This window comes from Oculina patagonica, chromosome 2 (genome assembly GCF_052425735.1).
Source record: "Oculina patagonica isolate OP01 chromosome 2, crgOcupat, whole genome shotgun sequence".
In the NCBI taxonomy this organism is placed as follows: Eukaryota; Metazoa; Cnidaria; class Anthozoa; order Scleractinia; family Oculinidae; genus Oculina; species Oculina patagonica.
The window spans coordinates 42587811-42611520 of NC_135759.1; the positions used below are offsets into that span (position 1 = coordinate 42587811).

The 23710-nt window shown below is 38.8% G+C and overlaps 2 protein-coding genes and 2 pseudogenes across 5 annotated transcripts in view; all 4 read left to right on the top strand.

Moving 5' to 3' along the window:
• Positions 1-23710, top strand: part of LOC144642382 (microfibril-associated glycoprotein 4 pseudogene) — a 49117-nt pseudogene that overhangs the window by 12003 nt on the left and 13404 nt on the right. The gene's annotated exons all lie outside the window — the stretch shown is intronic.
• LOC144641572 (microfibril-associated glycoprotein 4-like) lies at positions 3849-12562 on the top strand. Of its 2 annotated transcripts, XR_013568578.1 has the most exons (4): positions 3849-4085; positions 5124-5513; positions 6068-6436; positions 12447-12562. XR_013568578.1 is itself a non-coding variant. In XM_078500610.1 (3 exons), exons 1-3 carry the CDS (start codon positions 3878-3880, stop codon positions 6337-6339), a joined length of 870 nt encoding a protein of 289 aa, XP_078356736.1. In that variant the 5' UTR covers positions 3849-3877; the 3' UTR covers positions 6340-6542. The 2 variants fall into 2 exon arrangements, 1 of the variants encoding a protein (XP_078356736.1); XM_078500610.1 differs by lacking the exon at positions 12447-12562 and having other exon boundaries at positions 6068-6542.
• Positions 9930-12430, top strand: LOC144641640 (microfibril-associated glycoprotein 4-like; annotated as a pseudogene). The gene is made up of 3 exons (XR_013568583.1): positions 9930-10166; positions 11217-11610; positions 12047-12430. The product of XR_013568583.1 is annotated as a microfibril-associated glycoprotein 4-like (transcript).
• LOC144641575 (microfibril-associated glycoprotein 4-like) lies at positions 16248-20830 on the top strand. The gene is made up of 3 exons (XM_078500613.1): positions 16248-16528; positions 17764-18153; positions 20327-20830. Exons 1-3 carry the CDS (start codon positions 16342-16344, stop codon positions 20599-20601), a joined length of 852 nt encoding a protein of 283 aa, XP_078356739.1. The 5' UTR covers positions 16248-16341; the 3' UTR covers positions 20602-20830.

Below are 23710 nucleotides of genomic sequence, written 5' to 3' on the forward strand. Positions count from 1 at the left end.
CTGTATGAAAGTGACAATGGACAAGAAATGATACTGTTCAATAACAAAGAAATTCTCATTGGGAATAGGCCGATTTTTCTAAAAAGCTGGTTTGAAGAAGGAATTGTCTCTATCCAAGATATTCTCAGCGAGAACGGAAAGTTTTTATCATTTCAAGAATTCAAACAAACATACACAATTAAGTGCAACTTCTTAAATTATTACCAAATCATATCTGCAATTCCGAAACATCTAGTAGAAAGAGCAAAACATGCTCAATTAAATAAGTCACTCTTTCTTGATAGTGTGAATTTTCAATTGTCACCTACAATATCGATCGATCTTACGAAAACAAAAAACAAAGACTATTACTGGCTTTTTATAAAGAAAAGTATTCCCAAAATAACTGCACTTAGTAAATGGGAACGAGATCTATCATCAAATGATATTCATTGGAAAAACTACTTTAAGCAAATTAAATTTATGTGCAAAGAGAACAAACTTAAAGAATTTTACTTCAAACTTGCTCATAGGATACTTGTCTCCAAAAAGGAACTTCACCTCTTTGGAGTATCGAACAACTCGGACTGAACCTACTGCGGCCATCCAGATTCGATAAGTCATACTTTCATCGACTGCCACCTTTCTAAACAATTCTTTCATAAAGTTTTACAACACTTCAATGAAGAAAACGGCACCTCCTTTACGCAAAGTGATGAAGAACTACTCTTTGGTAAATCACTAAATTCTGCTCAACTGCAACGACACTCTCTAAAAAAGAAATTAAATTACTGCATGTTATTAGCTAAGTATTACCTTTACAATCAGAAACTTAATCAAATAGAGCCTGGGGTAATTGAATTCGTTAGGAAACTTAACTTTAAATACCGTGTAGAGAAATTTATATAAAAATTTAGACTAGTTAAAAGTATTTGTTAGTAAGTTAGGCTTTATCGGTTAAATTGTGTAACTTGATGTATTTTTATCTTCTTTTTGTTTTTTTTTTGTAACTGTGTTTTTTTTTTTCACTTTCTCAGTGTAACGTGTGATATTAAATAAATGCATTAAAAAAAAAAAAAAAAAAAAAAATTCCTCGTCCCTAGCGCCACGCGTTTTTTAAATGTCATGACGTAAAAGACGTAGTATCATTCTCGTCCCCATAGTCCTTTCGTTTCTCTTAGCCGGCTGGGCCTTGGCACGAGAAAACAAAGGGCTCTGGGGACACAGGATTACCAGTCCTAGATTCTAGGACTTCCGGTCTTCGTGTATGCAGTCATGACGTTTCAAAAGCATGTATGAGATAGTCGTTACGTTATCGACTTCCGTTTAGGAATTCTTTGTTTTAAACAGCCAATCAAAAAAATTCGAATTAATTCAAAAATCCTATGTCCCCAGAGCCCTCCGTTTTCTCGTGCCAAGCCGTCTAAGAGAAACGAAAGGGCTATGGGGACGAGAATGACGTAGTATGACCAAAATCGGAATCTCTGACGATTGGAATCTCTGACGATCTCTGACGATCTCTGACGATCGGATCCGAGAGATCGATCCGATCTCTGACGATCGGAATCTCTGACGATGTTCTTGTCTTGGCGACAAGAACAATGTGGAGCTTATGAATGACCTACAGGTTTTACAAAACAAAGCCGCGAAAATCATCCTGGACAGACCACTTTATTCGTCAGCTTCTGATGCCCTCGTAGCTTTAAAGTGGCTTAACCTAGAACAACGTAGATTTTATCATCGCTGTATATATGTTTATAAGTGTATAAATGGACTTATGGATCACTCTATGGAGTTACTAGCTAACAGGGACATTCATAGCTATAACACAAGGAATAAAGACATGCTTAGGCTACCTCATGTAACCAAAAATTGGGGAAAGCAGAGAGTGTGTTATTACTCTCTGAAAGACTGGAATAACCTAGACAGAGACACTAGAAATGCACTTGATTTTGTAAATTTTAAGCGTAGCGTTCTAAGTAGGTTTTTTAGTTAATTCTTTCTTTTGTATTCAAGTTAGTTTTTAATAATAGTTTTTAATTCTTAGGTATTTTTCGTTTTATTGTATATAGTCTTATTAAGTATTTTTAATCTTAGTTAGGACCTTTCTGAAAACCACTGTATAGTGAATGAAGGCTTCCTAATAAAAGATTATTATTATTAAAAGAAACGAGAGCTCTGGGGACTAGAATGAACTTTGGAGTCTGCACAAAACGACTGAAGTCTACTAAAACCGGACATTTATTTTGTAAACATGGAAATGCACGTGATACACAATTTTGCTGCGGGTAATTGCCCTTGTGTCTAACGTGAAGCTTTTGTTCTTTAGGAATCCACGATACTTTAACACAGCCTTTAGTTTGTGGGCGAGAAAGTGACTGAGTAACTGAACTAGAAAGTGTGAGAGCGAGGATTCAGAGTGTTTGCGACGAAAACTTTCTCATTCCGGTTTTGTCACTTATACTTAACGTTGACATGCAAAACATCAACAGATAGGCTCTACTCTAGCTGTTAAAGGAGCCTTACTCAAAAAAAATTCCTCGCGAATAATGGTGGACTCTAGCTAAACGCATTAGCTCAGTTAATATTACCTGAACTAACACGTGCTAAAAAAGAAAAAGAAAACTTATTTAGAACAGCTTTTATCAGTGACAATCACTTTTCCTTTAGTGCTTTTCAACGCACACTATCAATTTTAAATCCAGGCTTTAAAAATGCAAGGCTACACCAGTTTTCTTTTCGTTCACAATTCATTTCTAGGATTAGCGCGCAAGTCTTTAATTAAGGGGGTTTGGTCATAGAATTACAAAACTTCCGGCATTTCGAAAGATTCTTCTGTATAAAGAGTATTGCAGCTTCAAAGTTTACACGATCAAATAAAACTTTTGAAAGGAAACAAAACGTGCTGTTTGTTCATACAATCAAATAAACATTGTCAAGGGCACTTGTCAATGCAAACTTGTTTTTGTGTATTTAGCTAAAAGCAGCTATGGCACGATATTTTCAAAATTATCTTTAAATTAAAAGAAACTCAAAATAATAGTTTGATAAAGACGAAAACAGCAAACAGACGGAATAAAAAATAACGTTTAACAGGAATTAGCAGCAAGGATCGAAAATTCAGTACATGTGGACTTCCACGTGATGCAGCACGTGATACACAATTCGGCAGCAGGTGATTGCGCATGTGTCGAACGTGTTAGAGGGAACGAAGCGAGGGAACGTGCAAGCGGACTCGTACTCAAGGTTGGCGTGCACGCTATTGACAGTTAGGCTCTACTCCAGCTGCTAAAGAAGTCTAACTGACAGACAGTTTTCCCAGATAATGGTGGCCATTTGCTAAATATATTAGCTCAGGTTATTTACTAAACTAAAAATTCGAAAAGCATTATAAACATGCTTTTTAATGTGTCTGACATCACTGACAGCGAATAACTTTCCTTTAAGTGCTTTTCAACGCTACATGATACTCAATTCGGTTGCAAGTAATTTCGCAAGAGTCGACATAATTTTTTGAGCAAGAAGGTGAGTAAATGACCTAGATAGTGTGAGAGCGTATTGTGTACAGGATGGAAACTGTGTCCTGTTTTGCTACTCGTACTCAATTATGCTTGCGTGCACCACATTGACACTTAGGCTATATTCCAGCTGCTAAAGGAGCCTTAATTATAAACAACTCTCACGTATAATCATAACCACTTTTTAAACTTATTAGCTCAGGTCATAGATTGAACAAATACATGCAAAAATCGGTCAATTAGTCATTATTAATCACGTTCAGTTAGTGCTTTTCAATGCAAATTTCAATTTTAAATCCCCGCTATACAAATATAAGGATACACCCCACACTCCGTTCAGAATTCAATTCAAAGAGAAGTCGCAACTGCTAACTCTCAGAATGGCGGGCCGGATTTTAAAGGGAATTTTATTTCTTTTGTTTTTTCAGTTCATGTGTGAATCGCTCGTTTGTGGAGCTGGCTTATCACAGCGGACGACCGGCAATGGCTGTCCTATTTGTAAACTTCTGAAAACACTGGTCAACAAGCAAAAAGACCTCGAGAAAAAGATCGATTTGCTTCTTGGAGCGAAAGCTAACTGTTCATCAGGTAGGGAAATGCTTTGAGTATTAGCGAAGTTTTGATAATTAAAACTTTAATTTGTTTCTATTGAATCAGTCTGAGTACAATGACAAGGCATCGATCGAACTCTCTACTTTTTAGCAAAACTTGTTACCTTAAGGTACGCTGTTTTGTTTCCCCCATTCAGGGCGTAAAACTAAATATTTTTCCATGTTTCTGATTGCTTTACGTGTTTTGGCAAGGGACACACAAAACAAAGCGAGTCTTAACTGATATTAGATATTTTTTTTATTTTCAATATCCAATATCAAGAGGAAATTTTCTCTTTCCAACATCTTATTCCGGTCGAAACGAGCCCTGTACTGTATCAGGTGACACTGCCGTATTCAGATTTTATCAAGCGCGGCGAAAACAATTTATTGAATCCTCAATTCTACTATTAAAGTAAATAAATTCTGCATACTGCCGAGAAAAGACCATGCGACAGGCAGAAAATTAAAAAAATACAAAAGAAACGACAAACAATGGAAACAAAAATCTAAACAACACCATAATCATCATCATCCTCATCATTCATTTGCCGCTTCAAAATAATTGTTATTACATATCTAATAGTATGTGTTAAGGCGAGGAGACTTCCAAGAAACCGCCGGGCTTATAGGGGTAGCCACCTCGGTTATCAATACAAAGGAAAAAACAAAGAAAGGAGAAAAACAAGACAAAAAGGAAAAAATGTGTTGATAGTTTATCTTGCACTGTGTGGTGTACTACACTCAAATGGATAATTTATGCATTTTATAATTTTAGCATTTTTTTTAAGGTCGCGCAGGACCCTTGAAATCATTTTGAATGTATTTTTTAAAGAGTATGCAGGAACTGCGACGAGCAAAGCCGACAGCAAACGAATATTCATGAAAATATAGTTCATTGTATAAGTAATTGTAAGTTATTGTTCTCAGCTTTGAATATATCTTACGTTACGTAATTTTGAAATTTCCTTTTCATAAAGAAGATAGCACATCTCATATATTTGTTTTTAAATAGCCTTTTATGCTTCTCACTCAGTGAATCAAAAAGACTGCGCTGACGTCTACAGCTGCGGTCAAACAGTTAGCGGTGTGTACACAATCAACCCAGACGGCCAACAGCCCTTTGATGTGTATTGTGACCAGACCACTGCCGGTGGGGGCTGGACAGTATTTCAGAAGAGACTGGACGGCTCTGTGGATTTCTACCGCGGCTGGAATGACTACAAAACGGGGTTTGGGCACTTGAATGGCGAGTATTGGCTGGGACTTGATAAGCTGCACGGATTAACCACAAACAACAACAAGAGATACAAACTGCGCGTGGATTTGGAAGACACAACCGGGAACACAGCCTACGCTGAGTACGGTTATTTTGCTGTGTCCAGTGAACAGTCCAAGTATCAGATGAGTCTTGGAACCTACTACGGTAAGGATGTAGTATTTTTTTTCTAGGGACTTTTAAGTGACGAGACGAAGTATGCTTCTTGTTTGGAGTAAATCATTAGGCGCAATGTTTTAACAGGCACGTACAGGAGCGAGTTAGGCCCTCTCCTTTTGAAAAGACGATTGAAATCCAGTGTAAACTTGATGCATGAAAGGTTGGTAAAAAAGGGAAATTAGGACTCCCAATCCGGGCTGTCTGGCAATGGCAAGTACCTTTCAGGGACAGAGCTTTATATGTTTACAGTTGTGGTCAGTACGGTAACTTTTGGAATCCTGATTTGAAGCAAACCTCTAATAAAAGACATCTCATTCCTCTCTAAGGGAAAAGGTGAATTTGCATTAAGTCACGGCCGAAACACCTTTCGTGGTTCCTTTTAGGGATTTATTTTAAAATTTCGATAAGTATCGTATCCATTTTCTAAAAAAAGTCCAGCCACGGGCAGCATACGATTGTGGCAGTGGTTCCATTCCCAGATATTGCCTTTAAATATTCTCTCAAAGAGGAGTCAGGTGACTCATGTCCTGTTTTGATTGTAGGAACCGCAGGTGATTCCTTATCCCGTCACAAAAGTCGTCCATTTTCAACAAAAGATCGTGACAATGACTCATGGGGAGATCACTGTGCTGTCAAATTTCACGGTGCGTGGTGGTACGGCGCATGTCACAGCTCTAACTTGAACGGTCGCTATCTTCTTGGTGCCCATTCCTCCTACGCTGACGGAGTAAACTGGCATGCCTGGAAAGGATATCACTACTCTGCTAAGCGCGCGGAGATGAAAATTCGTCCCGATGATTGGATTCCATCGTAAAGATAACGGAGGCAGTTTATTTTCAATGCGCTTTAAGTCAATAGATGTTATAAGTGAATTATGATTACTGTAATATGATTTTAACAATAAGGGCAAGGTTTACAAGTGTAATCTTTAAATCAATGAAGGGACTTGTTCACTTGACTATGTGATTATCCGAAGTTGTAACATGAGGAATTAATTAGAACAAGAAATAAAGCAGTTCGCCGTAAATGTCCTCCTGCACGGTCGTAATACAGTAGAACCTCGAAACTGTTTTTCATTTCCCTTAGGACTTTGAGATACCGAGGTTCTACTGTTTAAATTTGATATAATTTAAACTATAACTTTTACACAGATGTCCCGCTTCCGCCCGTTTAAAGTCGTTTCCACAACTTTTGTATGTAGATTAGTGCAAAGTTATATAGAGTCTTCATTGAAGGCAATCCAATTCAAATTTTGTCAGGTGAAGGGTAACAATCGTGTCATTATGCTCTATTACGGCTTTTTTTACAACACCGAAATAAACTTATTGCACTACTTTTTTGATCAGTAAAATTTCGGGGAATTTTGTGCAAGCGCTGGCAGACAGGGAAACATTGTGTCCTCGTTTGCCATCTTCTTAAAAATCGGAATCTCTGACGGGTTACAATCTTTTTGAGCGTGCACAGAGTCTTAAGTCTTGATTGTCATGCCAATCATATTTTGAACTTGCACTTTGGACATCCTCGTCCCCAGCGCCACGCGTTTTCTTTAAATGTTATGACGTATAAAAAAGACGTAGTATGACCAAAAGAAACGAGAGCTCTGGGGACTAGAATGAACTTTGGAGCATGCGCAAAACGACCAGAAGTCTACTAAACCCGGACATTTATTTTGTAAACATGGAAACGCACGTGATACACAATTTTGCTGCGGGTAATTGCTCTTGTGTCTAACAAGCCTTAGTTTGTGGGCGAGAAAGTGAGTAACTGAACTAGAAAGTGTGAGAGCGAGGATTCAGAGTGTTTGGGAAGAAGACTTTCTCATTCCGGTTTTGTCACTTATACTTAACGTTGACATGCAAACCATGGCTCTACTCTAGCTGTTAAAGGAGCCTTACTCAAAAAAAAATCCTCGCGAATAATGGTGGCCTCTTGCTAAACGCATTAGCTCAGTTAATATTACCTGAACTAACACGTGCTAAAAAAGAAAAAGAAAACTTATTAAAAACAGCTTTTATCAGTGACAATCACTTTCCCTTTAGTGCTTTTCAACGCACACTATCAATTTTAAATCCAGGCTTTAAAAATGCAAGGCTACATCAGTTTTCTTTTCGTTCACAGTTCATTTCTAGGATTGGCGTGCTAGTCTTTAAATAAGGGGATTTGGTCATAGAATTACAAAACTTCCGGCATTTCGAAAGATTCTTCTGTATAAAGAGTATTGCAGCTTCAAAGTTTACACGATCAAATAAAACTTTTGAAAGGAAACAAAACGTGCTGTTTGTTCATACAATCAAATAAACATTGTCAAGGGCACTTGTCAATGCAAACTTGTTTTTGTGTATTTAGCTAAAAGCAGCTATGGCACGATATTTTCAAAATTATCTTTAAATTAAAAGAAACTCAAAATAATAGTTTGATAAAGACGAAAACAGCAAACAGACGGAATAAAAAATAACGTTTAACAGGAATTAGCAGCAAGGATCGAAAATTCAGTACATGTGGACTTCCACGTGATGCAGCACGTGATACACAATTCGGCAGCAGGTGATTGCGCATGTGTCGAACGTGTTAGAGGGAACGTGCAAGCGGACTCGTACTCAAGGTTGGCGTGCACGCTATTGACAGTTAGGCTCTACTCCAGCTGCTAAAGAAGTCTAAGGCCTAGTTCAGACATCGTGCTCCTGCCGTGCCGAACTAAATTCAGGAATTAAGTTCGACAAAAGCACGGCAGAAGCACGGCGTCTGAATCAAACTTTTGAATTGAGTTCGGCAAAGCAATTTAGTTCGACACGGCATGTCGTGCCGCACGACTCTGGCACGGCAGCGGTTCAAACATCGTGCTTTTGCCGCACCAAACCAAATTCATAAATTATATTAATGTATTTTGGCGGGATTACGTTCCCGCGAGGAGTTACGAGGAGACCCGAGAATAATTCTCCATTACGGAGTATGCGCACAACCTCGTTCCCAGGGTCTTCTCCGTTTTTAGCCGTCATTTTGAAAACGGAGAAGACCCTGGTGACGATGTTTTAATATCGTCACCAGTTGCATACTTAGAAGTATGCAAATTGAATTTTATTCTTGCCAGACGGCAAAAATCATGGCGGCCAGCCAAAGGAATACAATAAATATTTTTCTGCTAAAAAGCACGTCGAGGATGTTTCATTCAACGAAGTAGATGACACTAATGACAGAGAGCAGGGCGAAGAAGAAGCTAGCCGGTCTGAATCCGAAATAAGCAAGTTTTCGGAAACTAGTCGGGCAAACAAACAAACATCCACCGTACTCGCAAAAGGAAAAGTTTTTTTCTGTTGCTTTTCTTTGAGTTTTTGCTGCAAATTTGGAAAACGGCGTCATTTTTGTTGGATCACCGCTGACTTATTGTTACGTAGATTCAGTACTCCTGAATTTGGCACGACTCTGGCACGACGTCTGAATCAGAGTCGTACTTCTGCCGTGCTACAGTCGAACCTAATTGCAATTTAGTTCGGCACGGCAGGAGCACGATGTCTGAACTAGGCCTAACTGACAGACAGTTTTCCCAGATAATGGTGGCCATTTGCTAAATATATTAGCTCAGGTTATTTACTAAACTAAAAATTCGAAAAGCATTATAAACATGCTTTTAATGTGTCTGACATCACTGACAGCGAACACAGGCGGCCCAAGCTCTCTATCAGATTACCTTTGGACGTGACGTATTTTAGCAGTGGAACACCTAAAAAACGATAACTCGCCGAAAACGCGTTGTATCGACCTGAGAAGCTGGCAGACAACAAAGAATGAAACAACGAATCAGGGTAAGTCAACTTTATTCACAAAATATACATTTTTTTTTTACTTTTAAAGCAAAACCGTTGTTTCCCATACAAACCCTTATAAATCGAATCTTTGTAACACAACACCGCTCGTAAGCAAGAGTCACGTCCAAAGGTAATCTGATAGAGAGCTTTGGCCGCCTGTGCAGCGAATAACTTTCCTTTAAGTGCTTTTCAACGCTTCATGATACTCAATTCGGTTGCAAGTAATTTCGCAAGAGTCGACATAATTTGTGAGCAAGAAAGTGAGTAAATGACCTAGATAGTGTGAGAGCGTATTGTGTACAAGATGGAAACTCTGTCCTGTTTTGCTACTCATACTTAATGCTTGCGTGCACCGCATTGACACTTAGACTATATTCCAGCTGCTAAAGGAGCCTAAATTATAGACAACTCTCACGTATAATCATAACCACTTTTTAAACTTATTAGCCCAGGTCATAGACTGAACAAATACATGCAAAAATCGGTCAATTAGTCATTATTAATCACGTTCAGTTAGTGCTTTTCAATGCAAATTTCAATTTTAAATCCCCGCTATACAAATATAAGGATACACCCCACACTCCGTTCAGAATTCAATTCAAAGGGAAGTTGCAACTGCTAACTCTCAGAATGGCGGGCCGGATTTTAAAGGGAATTTTATTTCTTTTGTTTTTTCAGTTCATGTGTGAATCGCTCGTTTGTGGAGCTGGCTTAACGTAGCGGACGACCGGCAATGGCTGTCCTATTTGTAAACTTCTGAAAACACTGGTCAACAAGCAAAAAGACCTCGAGAAAAAGATCGATTTGCTTCTTGGAGCGAAAGCTAACTGTTCAGCAGGTAGGAAAATGCTTTGAGTATTAGCGAAGTTTTGATAATTAAAACTTAAATCCGTTTCTATTGAATCAGTCTGAGTACAATGACAAGGCATCGATCGAACTCTCTACTTTTTAGCAAAACTGGTTACCTTAAGGTACGCTGTTTTGTTTCCTCCATTCAGGGCGTAAAACTAAATATTTTTCCATGTTTCTGATTGCTTTACGTGTTTTGGCAAGGGACACACAAAACAAAGCGAGTCTTAACTGATATTAAATATTTTTTTTATTTTCAATATCCAATATCAAGAGGAAATTTTCTCTTTCCAACATCTTATTCGGGTCGAAACGAGCCCTGTACTGTATCAGGTGACACTGCCGTATTCAGATTTTATCCAGCGCGGCGAAAACAATTTATTGTAGGAATCGTCAATTCTACTATTAAAGTAAATAAATTCTGCATACTGCCGAGAAAAGACCATGCGACAGGCAGAAAATTAAAAAAATACAAAAGAAACGACAAACAATGGAAACAAAAATCTAAACAACACCATAATCATCATCATCCTCATCATTCATTTGCCGCTTCAAAATAATTGTTATTACATATCTAATAGTATGTGTTAAGGCGAGGAGACTTCCAAGAAACCGCCGGGCTTATAGGGGTAGCCACCTCGGTTATCAATACAAAGGAAAAAACAAAGAAAGGAGAAAAACAAGACAAAAAGGAAAAAATGTGTTGATAGTTTATCTTGCACTGTGTGGTGTACTACACTCAAATGGATAATTAAATTTTATGCATTTTATGATTTTAGCATTTTTTTTAAGGTCGCGCAGGACCCTTGAAATCATTTTGAATGTATTTATTTAAAGAGTATGCAGGAACTGCGACGAGCAAAGCCGACAGCAAACGAAATATTCATGAAAATATAGTTCATTGTATAAGTAATTGCAAGTTATTGTTCTCAGCTTTGAATATATCTTACGTTACCTAATTTTGAAATTTCCTTTTCATAAAGAAGATAGCACATCTCATATATTTGTTTTTAAATAGCCTTTTATGCTTCTCACTCAGTGAATCAAAAAGACTGCGCTGACGTCTACAGCTGCGGTCAAACAGTTAATTAGCGGTGTGTACACAATCAACCCAGACGGCCAACAGCCTTTTGATGTGTATTGTGACCAGACCACTGCCGGTGGGGGCTGGACAGTATTTCAGAAGAGACTGGACGGCTCTGTGGATTTCTACCGCGGCTGGAATGACTACAAAACGGGGTTTGGGCACTTGAATGGCGAGTATTGGCTGGGACTTGATAAGCTGCACGGATTAACCACAAACAACAACAAGAGATACAAACTGCGCGTGGATTTGGAGGACACTACCGGAAACACGGCCTACGCTGAGTACGGTTATTTTGCTGTGTCCAGTGAACAGTCCAAGTATCAGTTGAGTCTTGGAACCTATTACGGTAAGGCTGCAGCATCTTTTTTTCTTCTTTTTAATAACGAGACGAAGTATGCTTTCTTAATATACAACCACAGTTCTTGTTTGGTAGAAATTATTGGGTGAAATGTTTTTAGAGGCACGCATAGGAGCGAGTTGGACCCTCGTTCCTTAATAGATGTTTGAACTCTATAAATCGTGATGTATGAAAGGTTGGCAGGTTTGCAGCTGTGTTTATCACGGTACGTCTTTTAAAATTTGAAGCAAAAATGTCCGATCCCTCTTAAGAAGGTGATTTTGCATTAAGCCACTAACACATCAGGGACTTCTGTCAAGATTTTGAAAGTCCACCCTCGGGCTGCATACAATTGCACACTATCTGTGGTACCACTTATAGTTATTGCCTTTGATATATTCTCTCAAAAGCTAGTCAGGTGACCCAGGCTTTGTTGTGTTTGTAGGAACCGCAGGTGATTCCTTATCCGGTCACAAAAGTTATCCATTCTCAACAAAAGACCGTGACAATGACTCACATGGCGGAGGTAGCTGCTCTGTCATTTATCACGGTGCTTGGTGGTACAAAGCATGTCACAGCTCTAACTTGAACGGTCGTTATCTTCATGGTGCCCATTCCTCCTACGCTGACGGAATAAACTGGTATACCTGGAAAGGACACCACTACTCTGCTAAACGCGCGGAGATGAAAATTCGTCCCGTTGGTTGGATTCCATCGTAAGGATCACGGAGGCTGCGCTGTTTTTGAACCCAATAGGTTCACAGAAGTCAACACTAAAGTCAACGGCAATGGTCGTTATAGATGAATCATGATAACCGTAGTATGATTTGAACAATAAGGGCAAGATTTACATGTGTTATCTTTAAAAACAGTGAAGGGACTTGCTGATTATCTGATTATCATAAGTTGTAACAGGAGGAAACAAAAAAACAACAAATAAAGCAGTTCGTGATCAATGTCTGGTAGTAATATCTTAAATAAAATATTTAATTTGATACAATTCAATCTGTAACTTGTGCACAGATCCCCCACAGCAAGAGTAAATGAGAGAGGGATTTGGGTATGAGTTCGCCAGTTTAAAGTCCACTCCACTCAATATGCAGATTAGAGCAGAGTTTTATGATCTCTTCATTCAAGGCAATCCAGTTGAAATTTTATCAGGAGGAGGATAACAATTGTGCCATTATGCTCCAATGAGATTTTTTCCTACAACACCGAAATTAACTGAAAACAAATGTTAAATTTTTTTGACTACCTATTATTTGATCATTGCCATGTTTAGGGAAAATTATTTTCTGGTCAGTTCAATTTCGGGAAATTTTTGCGCAACCACGGTTTTATCTCAGTTGTTTCAAACAGTTTTTTTTAAGTTAAAGTTTGTTATTGTCCAAAGTTCAAAAAGTTAAGACTTTAGAAAATACTTAATACTTAGTTACTATATAAAACTCAATTCGAATTTGACTGACTCGAACAACTACCATATATATATACCATACAACTCCTGAACAACTACCATAATTTTGGTATCTCTTGTGACCAAGTAAAGCAAGCGATTCTTAGCTGGTCTATCTGTATTCTACACTAGCTCTCTCACCATTATTGACTCTGATCACTGGCAACGGCGTTTATACAGTCGGGCTAAAAAAGCAACAAGAAAAACAGAAGAGGTCGATTTTATGTGAAATTCAGTACACGAGAACAATTTTACTAAGATAATTTGCGCTAGGCCGAGCCGCAAGCACCCATCAGACGACAATTCTTCTAACCAGCACTAAGAACTGGGAAATCTGCCCGATGACAATGTTTTAAGCATACGCAGTCCAATTAGATTTTAGCGGAATAAACTTTTGAACAGCTGAGTCCTGTCTCGACAGTTCTGAGTCAGCCGACCACAAATCGATCGGAAGTACGTAAATCGCCGAATCTTTACTTAGACCACTTAGACTCGAGCACCTTTGCCATAAAGGGTTCGTTTCAACTGTTGTGCCTTGCGCGCGTTAAAATAGTTTTAGCGGTCGTTTCCGTTTATATCAAAAATAGCCGCCAAATTCGAAACTTCGCAACTCAATGATTTCTTAAGAATAACGGTAGATATTCTTCTCTAACTAATTGTATCTTAAGCCGGGTTTACAGGGGAAATTTTTATGTGACAAATATATTTGATCATGTCAGTGACACAACAATTATTTCAGCAGTACAAAGTTTAATTTAGTGCGCCAGTAACGACCTTGGACAGCAGGGATACGCAAAGAGATACGCGCGCACAGTGCTCTGTGGGAGTTTGGGGACCAGATATGCTGTCGCAATATATTGCCACTTGTTAACAAATATATTTTCCACACAAAAATTGACGAATTTTTTTCATCTTCACGAGCAAATAAAAGTTGTCACAAAAATGTCCACATAAATATTGCTCTTTTTCTTCTACTGCAAGCATTCGTAACTTTTTTCAGGGAGTAAGCTCGTGGGTTCTCGAACATGCGACCCTCAATTCACGGCGAGAACTAAAAAGATCAAGAACATCTCGCTAAAAAAATCAGAGAAAATCTGACTCGCTTGCTCGCAGACAGCTCTCAAGGAGAATGGTGTCCGGAGCAAAATTTTGCTCCCGCCAACGAAGGGCTAGCACTTGAAGTATCAGCTTTTCCAAATCCGCTAAGCGGGTAACTTAAGTTTATCAACTCCCAGTTGATAACCAATTAAGTATTTCGCTTGCCCTCCCAGTTGATAACCAATTAAGTATTTCGCTTGCCCTCCGACAAGTCACAGCACAACAGTTTATCCCTCTATTCTGTACTCCCCAATCGAGTTCTGGTAACTTTATGCGATGGCCGTTCTAATGGCAGGGCTAATAATTAAGAAACGACAAGAAGTGAGCAGCAGGGACGGCTGAATGTTCGGTTTAATTTACTGTACACATGTGATATACAATTTTGCTGAGGGTAAATGCGCTTGTGTCGAACGCTAAGGACTTGTTTTTAATTCACGACATAGAAGAGAAAGCTTCTTCAGTTGAAATCGTATTGATGTCGTCTTACTTTGTGCGCGAGAGAGTACTGATGCCTCTAAGAAAGTGTGAAAGCGAGAGTGCAGCGAGACACGAGTTGTAAAGTTTCTTATTCCAGTTTTGTAACCCATACTGCCCAAACTTAATGTTCTTATGCAAACCACTGATAGAAAGGCTCTACTCCAGATTAAAGGATCTAAATAAACTGACAGATAGTTTTCCCGGATAATGGCGGCCATTTGCTAAACGTATCTCCTGAGGTTACTACCTGAACTAACACGTGCTTAAAATACTTATTAAAAACACGCTTTTAATGTGCCTGACATCAGTGACAGTGAACCATACTAATAAGTGCTTTTCCGCAACACAAACTATCAATTATAAATTCAGACTGTATAAATGTAAGCCTTCACCCTCACGATATTGCGTTCAAAATCTATTTCTAGGAAAAGTCGCACTTGTCGCAACTATGAACTGACCCGCCAAATGTGAACACAGAGATTGTGTCATTGAATTACAAAACGTCCGGTATTTTGAAAAATTCTGCTGTATAAAGAGTATTGCGCTTCAAAGAAAACTTTTCAAGGGAATTTTTTTAATAGTTTTAATAGTTATACACCAGCAAATAAAACTAATGAAGAAAAACAAAACTTGCTGTTCGTTCACACAATTAAATAAACACTGACTGAAGGGCACTAGTCAATGGAAACTTGCTCGTGTGTATTTAACTAAAAGCAGCTATGGCACGAGTATTTTGAGTCATTTTTCGTGACGTTTAAAATTACTTACAAATTCAAATAATTCTCAAAATATAGCTTGGTAAGGTAGGAAAAAAAACTAAACCGACAGGATAGAAAATGACAAGATTTAGAAGCAAGAATCGAAAATTTAGTAAACGTAGACTACCATGTGACACAGCTGATGATATACCATTTTGCCAAGTATAATTGGGCAAGTGTAGAACGTGAATCACTTTGTTCTCAATCCACGACCTAGAAGAGAAAGCTACTTCGATTCAACATCAACTTAGTTTTCAAGTGAGCGACTTAGTAAGTGAACTAGGAAGTGTTAGGGGGAACGTGCAAAGCGGACTCTTACTACAAAGTTTGCATGCACCGTATTGACAGACAGAGACAGTTTTGCTAAATGTATTAGCTCAGGTTGTTACCTGAATTCAAAATCGGAAAAGTATTATAAACATGCTTTTAATGTGTCTGACATCAGTGACAGCGAATTATGTTCCGTTAAGTGCTTTTTAACGTTACACAATTATACTCAATTTGGCAGCAGATAATTACGCACGAGTCGCCTTAATTTGTAAGCGAGAAACCGAGCAAATGGACAAAAAAGTGTGAGAAGTAGCAAGAGTTCGCAGTTTACAGGATGAAAAACTCTGTCCAGTTTTTTCACTCATACTTAAAGCTTGCATGCACCGCATTGAAACTTAGGCTGTAATCCAGCTGCTAAAGGAGCCTAAGTTATAGACAATTCTCACGTATAATCATAACCACTGTTTAAACGTATTTAGCTCAGGTCATTTATTGAACAAATACGTACTTAAGTTTGTATGATTATGTTAAACAGACCCTTTGTTAATGTCTGACATCAGTTATAGCGAATCAGGTTCCGTCAAGTGTTTTTCAGCGCCCCGCTTTTAATTTAAGGATACACCTTACACTCCGTTCAGATTTCCTTTCAGTTCCAAGGAGAAGTCGGAACTACTTACTCTCAGAATGGAGGGCCAGATTGTGAAGGGAACTTTATTTCTTTTGTTTTTTCAGTTCATGTTTGAAGTGTCTGATTGTGGAGCTGCCTTATCGCAGCGGGCGACCAGCGATGGCTGTGCTGTTTGTGACCGTCTAGAAAAAATCGAGGCAAAGATCGATTTGCTTCTTGGAGCGAAAGCTAACTGTTCAGCAGGTAGGAAAGTGCTTTGAGTATTAGCGAAAGTTAGATAATAAGACACAAATCCTTCTCTTTCAAGATACCTTATTCTTACTACTTTTCGCGCGTACTTAATTTCGCGAAAATTCAGGAGGCGAATTTCGCGAGTATTAATTTTCGCGATTGCAAGAAAAATTAAAGCAAAAGTGTATTAAATTTCGCGATTTTGTCAGTGTTTTATCGATCAATCGCAGGGTAAGAGTAAGGGACTACTTAAAAAATACAAAAAGTCTTGTTCAATGTAAATACAAGGATCAAGGAGCCTGCTAACGGAAACTTTGGTGACTGTACTAAAGGGGTTTTAGGCGATTTATTAGGTAAAGAAAGCAGTAATCAGAGGAAGGGTGCTATTAATAGTCGAAAACAAGACGGAAAGATATTTCAAGGGTAAATAGTTGCAGTTCCAAACATTTAAAATTTCTTATTGTTTTGATATACTAATATGTTATTAATTTTCGCGCAATGTTTTTTTCGCGCGTATTAAATTTCGCGATTATTTAAAAATTAGTAAGAATAAGGTAATCAGTCTGAGCCGGTACAATGTCGAAGCATCAGAAGCTTATAGACTTTTACTTGAAACGTATTTTACCGCAAAAAGAATAAACTTGTTATAGGTTACACCAACAACAATCGTCTATTAAAGCAAACAAATCCTACGCACTGTTGAGAAAAGTCCATACAGTAGGCAGAAAACTAAAAATAAAAATATATACCCAAACAAACGTAGAAATTGAAAAACTAAGCAACAATAGCTGAAAAAAAAAAAAAAAAAAAAAAAAAGAGACTGTTGCCATAGCTTGTTTTGCAATGTGTGTTGCACTGCACTCAACCTGTCTAATAAAGAGGACTGGGTGTCACAGACCGTTCATAAACAAGCTTGTGAGCACGGAAACATTTCCATTGTGTTATACATTTGTTTTGTAAATATTTGTTCATTTTAGAATGTTTTGATATTTTTCTAGACTGTCCACAGCCTCTCTATTTTTCAACGCAAAAAAAGCAAACGAAGCGAGCGAGCGAGGGGAGGGGACCCCACCCCCTTGTTTTTTTCTGTTTTGCGCTGGCGTCCAGTTGTCTCGCCGTCCTCATCGCGCGCTCATCGATCGAAAAAACACGAAAAAATAGAGGGCTGTGAACAGTCTAATATTTTTCTATTTAAAAACCCTGGAATTCTAGCCCTTATAGAACGCTGTTTTTTGCTTCTCACTCAGTGAATCAAAAGGACTGCGCTGACGTCTACAGCTGCGGTCAAACGGTCAGCGGTGTGTACACAATCCACCCAGACGGCCAACAGCCCTTTGATGTGTATTGTGACCAGAGCACTGCCGGTGGGGGCTGGACAGTATTTCAGAAGAGACTGGACGGCTCTGTCAATTTCTACCGCGGCTGGAATGACTACAAAGCGGGGTTTGGGCACTTGAATGGCGAGTATTGGCTGGGACTTGATAAGCTGCACGGATTAACCACAAACAACAACAAGAGATACAAACTGCGCGTGGATTTAGAAGATACCACCGGAAACACGGCCTACGCGCAGTATGGTTATTTTGCTGTGTCCAGTGAACAGTCCAAGTATCAGATGAGTCTTGGAACCTATTACGGTAAGGATGTAGTATCTTTCTTTATTTATTTCCTGTAATAAAAGACGTCTCATGATCCCTCTCTAAGGGAAAAGGTGAATTTGCATGAAGTCACGGCCGAAACACCTTGAATTTTTTTTTATCGATGCGTCTCATTATGCGAATATTATGAGCATAACGCTAAGCAGGACAAAAGTATACATCCTTTTTACCTGTCAAATACAATTAAGATATGTCGACTCATATATAGACCTAGGTGTTTTAAAACATGTCAAGAGATTTATTCCGGTCGAATCACGTGGATGTAATGCAGTGGTAAATTAAGCAAACAAAGTGCTGGGCCTACTAAAGGGTACAGTTGGCAATAAGAACCAAGAAATTTTCTCTATTCTTTACAAGTCGTTGGTGAGACTGATCCTAGATAGGCATGTTTAGTATGGTTACGTCAGCTAGTAAAAGATAAATTTGCTATCGAAAAAGTACAACAAAAAGCTTCGAGAATTGCTCTTGGTCAAAATACTCGTGAGATGACATACGAAGAATGATGTAAATTGCTAAACTGGAACATATTTCAGCATCGAAGAATGGCTGACTGAATGGACTATACTTTAACGATTATTTCGAGTACATACTATTGTAGAAGCAAAAGCACTAGAGTTAACCATCCATTTAAGATCCCAACGAACAGAACGAACTTAGCAAGAGTTAACTCAGTGTTAACTCCTTGAAGTATTTAGTTCGTTATTTGTAAGAATTATTAAAGGCTGGAACGACATGGCATCAACACCGCCGGGCTTAAAGCGAGCTTAAAAAGTGGATGAACATCCATTAATGTATATACTGCCGTCGCCTCAGTGCCAGATATTTGTAACAGAATTTTCGATCGTAAATTATTTTAATTAGCAGTACAGTCAGGGAACCTAAACAGGGATACCCTCATGGTCCTCCTTTTCAAATACTATTTTCTTTAGTTTATTATATTTGTATAAAGTATTTTTCTTATGGTTTCTCTCTCTGGGAGAATAGGGCCTTTGATCAGTTTCCTCCATTCTACCCTGTCTTCCGTGACATTGACTGCCTCTGCCCAGGTGGCAAACCCCATCTTCCGCCTCTCACTCTCTACTGTTCTCCTCCATGTTTCCTTCGGACGCCCCCTGCTCCTCCTTCCCTCCGGTGCCCATGTTAGCGCGATGCGCGGATTTTGCTGGTGGCCCAGGCGCAATACATGGCCAATCCAATCCATGGCCAATTTCTTTTAAAATTTTCGGTAAGTATCGTATCTATTTTCTTAAAAAAGTCCACCCCGGCACAGACAGCATACGATTGTGACAGTGCCGCCATTCCCAGTTACCGTATTTATTCGATTAAGCGCCCTGGGCGCTTATTAAATTTTTGGACCTTGAGAGTGGGCGCTTTTTCGAGGCTGGTGCTTATTAAATTTTCACCATTTTTAGCATATACTATGCTTATTTTGCAAGAAAACAGTAAAAAATAACTAAACGTGAAGATCATTGTACCAAAGCTGAATTTTTAACTGTTCATTGAAAGTTTCTGCTTTGGTCTTTGGGGTAGTATCTTGGTCGTACTAAGTCAATTTCACTCCTTTCATTTTACTCCTCTCGTGCAATTCATTTTTTAGGGGTTGGGGGTGGGCGCTTATTCGAGGCTGGGCGCTTATTAACTTTTTCTACCTACAGGGTGGGCGCTTATTCAAGGTGGGTGCTTATTCAAGGTTGGGCGCTTATTAACTTTACCTACCTACAGGGTGGGCGCTTATTCAAGGTGGGCGCTTATTCGAGGCTGGGCGCTTATTAACTTTTTTCTACCTACAGGGTGGGCGCTTATTCAAGGTGGGTGCTTATTCAAGGTTGGGCGCTTATTAACTTTACCTACCTACAGGGTGGGCGCTTATTCAAGGTGGGCGCTTATTCAAGGTTGGGCGCTTATTAACTTTTTCTACCTACAGGGTGGGCGCTTATTCAAGGTGGGTGCTTATTCAAGGTTGGGCGCTTATTAACTTTACCTACCTACAGGGTGGGCGCTTATTCAAGGTTGGGCGCTTATTAACTTTACCTACCTACAGGGTGGGTGCTTATTCAAGGTTGGACGCTTAATCGAATAAATACGGTATTGTCTTTGATATATTCTCCCAAAGAGAAGTCAGGTGACCAGCTGTCTCTTGTTGTGATTGTAGGAACCGCAGGGGATTCCTTATCCTATCACAAAAGTCGTCCATTCTCAACAAAGGACCGTGACAATGATGACTATGGCGGCGGTAGCTGCTCTATCACTTATCACGGCGCGTGGTGGTACGGCGGATGTCACGAATCTAACCTGAACGGTCGTTATCTTCATGGTGCCCATTCTTCCTACGCTGACGGAGTAAACTGGCATGCCTGGAAAGGATATCACTACTCTGCTAAACGCGCGGAGATGAAAATTCGTCCCGTTGATTGGATTCCACGGTAAAATCGCGGAACCAGTTTATTTCCTAATCGCTGATTATTGCACTCAATAGGTTCAAAGAAGTTATCACTAAAGTCCATAGATGTTGTAGATGAATCATGACAACTGTAATACGATTTGAACAATAAGGGCAAGTTTAACAAGCGTAATCTTTAAATCAGTGAAGATACTTGAGATAATCCTAAGTTGTAACATGAGGAAATAAAAACAAGAATTAAAACAGTTTATCATCAATGCCTTCATGTGCTTGGATGTTGTTTATATCAACCTCGTCCCGAGGGCGCTTTTCCTTCCCACTCTGAAGGGAAAAGCGCCCTGGGGACGAGGTTGCACTTATCTGCCACAGCCAGAGTAAATGAGAGAGGGATCTGGGTATGAATCCGCCAGTTTAAAGTCCTTCCGCGACACCCGTGTATGCAGATTAGAGTAAAGTAATATGGACATTTGACTGAAGACAATCCAGTTCAGATTTTGTCAGTTGAAGAATAATAATCGTCTCATTATGTTCCATTATGATTTTTTCTACGACACCATTAGGCCATTTTCAAAAATACCATAATACTATTTGTTGTCCTTCCAAAATTATTATTCCAAAAATATTGTTTTCAATTTCTTTTGCTGTCCCAGGAGAATTTTAAAACAATGCTTATGCCAAATTCTGGAGGGACAACAGTAGAATTTCGGGAAATTTTTGCGCAACCATGGTTTTATTTCAGCTGTTTCAAATCGTTTTTTTTCTTTTTTACTTCTTAAGTTTCAGTTTGATATTGTCCAAAGTTAAAATAGTTAAAACTTTTGCTACGCAATAAACTCAATTCGAAGTTGATTGGCTAATCTGGGTCCAAGTACTTCATGTGGCAATAAAAAGAGTTAATTGGTCTCATCCAGAGGGGGGGATCCCCTATAAAAATGACAGGGGGGGGGGGGTGCTCGTAGGAAAACGGAAAATTTCAAAAAAACAACTCCCTAAAAGGTAACAAATTTCCATTTTATGGGTGTGGCCCAAATGAATTTTTCACCCCTAAGAGGAACCCATTCTAAATTAAAAACTTACTGGCACTGGAAATTTTAATAGCTTTTAAAAAAATAAAAGTTACTTGCATAACAAATACGGTTACGGTTCCTGTCAATTTTCAGATCGATATAAACCAAAAAGGCCTCTAAAAGGAACCGTGACAACTTTTGACTGGCGGTGGTCATTTAAGGTTTACTCACCCTAAGCGGTAACAATCCACAAATGTTACCGCCTAAAAGGTAGGAAGAAACATCCCATGGCCACGTCATTTTTATTGAGGCGCCCTCCCGGGTTAAACAGTCGGGCTATAAACATAAAGAAAGGAGGAAAGTGGGAGTCGAATCTCTGTAAAATTTAGTACACAAGAACAACCACGTGACGCACAATTTTATTACGGTAAATTTAATATTATCGAGAAAGCACACATTCTCGTTCCGAGAGGCCGCAATTTTTCTGGTCAGCGCTGGGAATCGGGAACTCTGAGCAGTTACATTTTTATGAATGAACAGATTAGCCAGTAACGTAACCACAGTCAACACCCTTTGCACTCCACTCAGTTCATTATACAGTCAACTCTCACCATAACGGACTCCTTTGGGACCACAATTTGGTGTTTTCGATGTTCTTAATAAATGATCATAAATGTTATTTATGTCCAAGTTTGTAGGTTTTGCGAAAGTAAGCGACTTTAAAAATACTTAAGAGAAAAAAGAAGAAAAAGTTCAAATGAGGCTGCTGTCTTTTTCTTGGTGTAAAACTAGAAGTGTAACTTGGCGTTGTATAAAGAATTTCAGTCTTAAGGCAAATCGGTTGTTATTTCGAGAAGATGTCATTCCAGCTTGATTTGAGATCTTTTTTTATGCATTTTTGGTTGAGTTGCGACATGTAAGGCAAAAATCAAAGTAAAAGTGGTGTATGGTTGCAACTTGTCAACATTGTGATATTTGATTTTTTATTTAATTTAAACACCTGACTTGAAATTCTCTAGCAAATTTCTTATGGGTTTGGGTTTTTATGTGAAAGGGAAGGATTTTATTGACGCGTTTTTTGGACATACACTTTGGACATCATGGGCTCGTACCCAGCGCCACGCGTTTTCTTTAAATGACATGACGTAATGACCAAAATAAACGAGAGCTCTGGGGACGAGAATGAACTTTGGAGTTGTCCTGTGTCTGCACAAAACGACCGTAAGTCCCCTACTCCCGGAAATTTATGGCAGACGCGTTGATTATCACAAGCACCTTTGTCTTAAAACCCACTACATTCAAATAGCAGGGTCTACAAAAAAGGACAAGAAGTGAGCAGCGGGGGCTGACTGAATTTCCGGGTAAATTTTCTGGGTATGGAAAAGCACTTGATACACAATTTTGCTGCGGGTAATTGGGCTTGCCGGTCGAACGTGAAGGACTTGTTGTTTATGAATCAATGATACAGAGTGCAAACTACCTCAAATAAACTCACATTAGCAGTGCCTTAGTTAGTGGGCGAGAGACGGAGTTAATGAACTAGAAAGTGTGAGAGCAATGGTGCAGAGTGTGTGGGATGAAAACGTTCTCATTCTAGTTCTGTCACTTATACTTAACGTTGACATACAAACCACTGACAAATAGGCTTTACTCTAGCTGAGGAGCCTAACTGAAAAAAAAAATTCCTCACGAATAATGGTGGCTACTTGCTAAACGCATTAGCTCGGGCGAATATTACCTTATCTAATACGTGCTAAAAAGCAAAATAAAACTTATTAAAAACATGCATTTAATGTATCTGATATCAGTGACAGTGAAACACTTTCCCTTAAGTGCTTTTCAACGCACACTATCAATTTTAAATCTAGGCTTTATTAATGTACGGCTACACCCCTACATTGCGTTCACAATTCATTTCCAGGATTGGCTTGCAGTCTTTAAAGATATTTTGATAGAATTACAAAACTTCTGGCATTTCGAAAGATTCTTCTGTATAGAGTATTGCAGCTTGATAGTTTACACGATCAAATAAAATTTCTGAAAGAAAACAAAACGTGCTGTTCGTTCACATAATCAAATAATCATTGTCAAGGGCACTTGTCAATGCAATCGTGTGTGAATAGCTAAC

Excerpts from the sequence above, each read along its gene's own strand:
- LOC144641572 (XM_078500610.1), top strand. The coding sequence starts at position 3,878 with ATGGCGGGCCGGATTTTAAAGGGAATTTTATTTCTTTTGTTTTTTCAG. Across the intron at positions 4,086-5,123 it reads GAAAGCTAACTGTTCATCAG|TGAATCAAAAAGACTGCGCT; the intron begins GTAGGGAAATGC and ends CTTCTCACTCAG. Across the intron at positions 5,514-6,067 it reads GAGTCTTGGAACCTACTACG|GAACCGCAGGTGATTCCTTA; the intron begins GTAAGGATGTAG and ends TTTTGATTGTAG.
- LOC144641575 (XM_078500613.1), top strand. The coding sequence starts at position 16,342 with ATGGAGGGCCAGATTGTGAAGGGAACTTTATTTCTTTTGTTTTTTCAG. Across the intron at positions 16,529-17,763 it reads GAAAGCTAACTGTTCAGCAG|TGAATCAAAAGGACTGCGCT; the intron begins GTAGGAAAGTGC and ends CTTCTCACTCAG. Across the intron at positions 18,154-20,326 it reads GAGTCTTGGAACCTATTACG|GAACCGCAGGGGATTCCTTA; the intron begins GTAAGGATGTAG and ends TTGTGATTGTAG.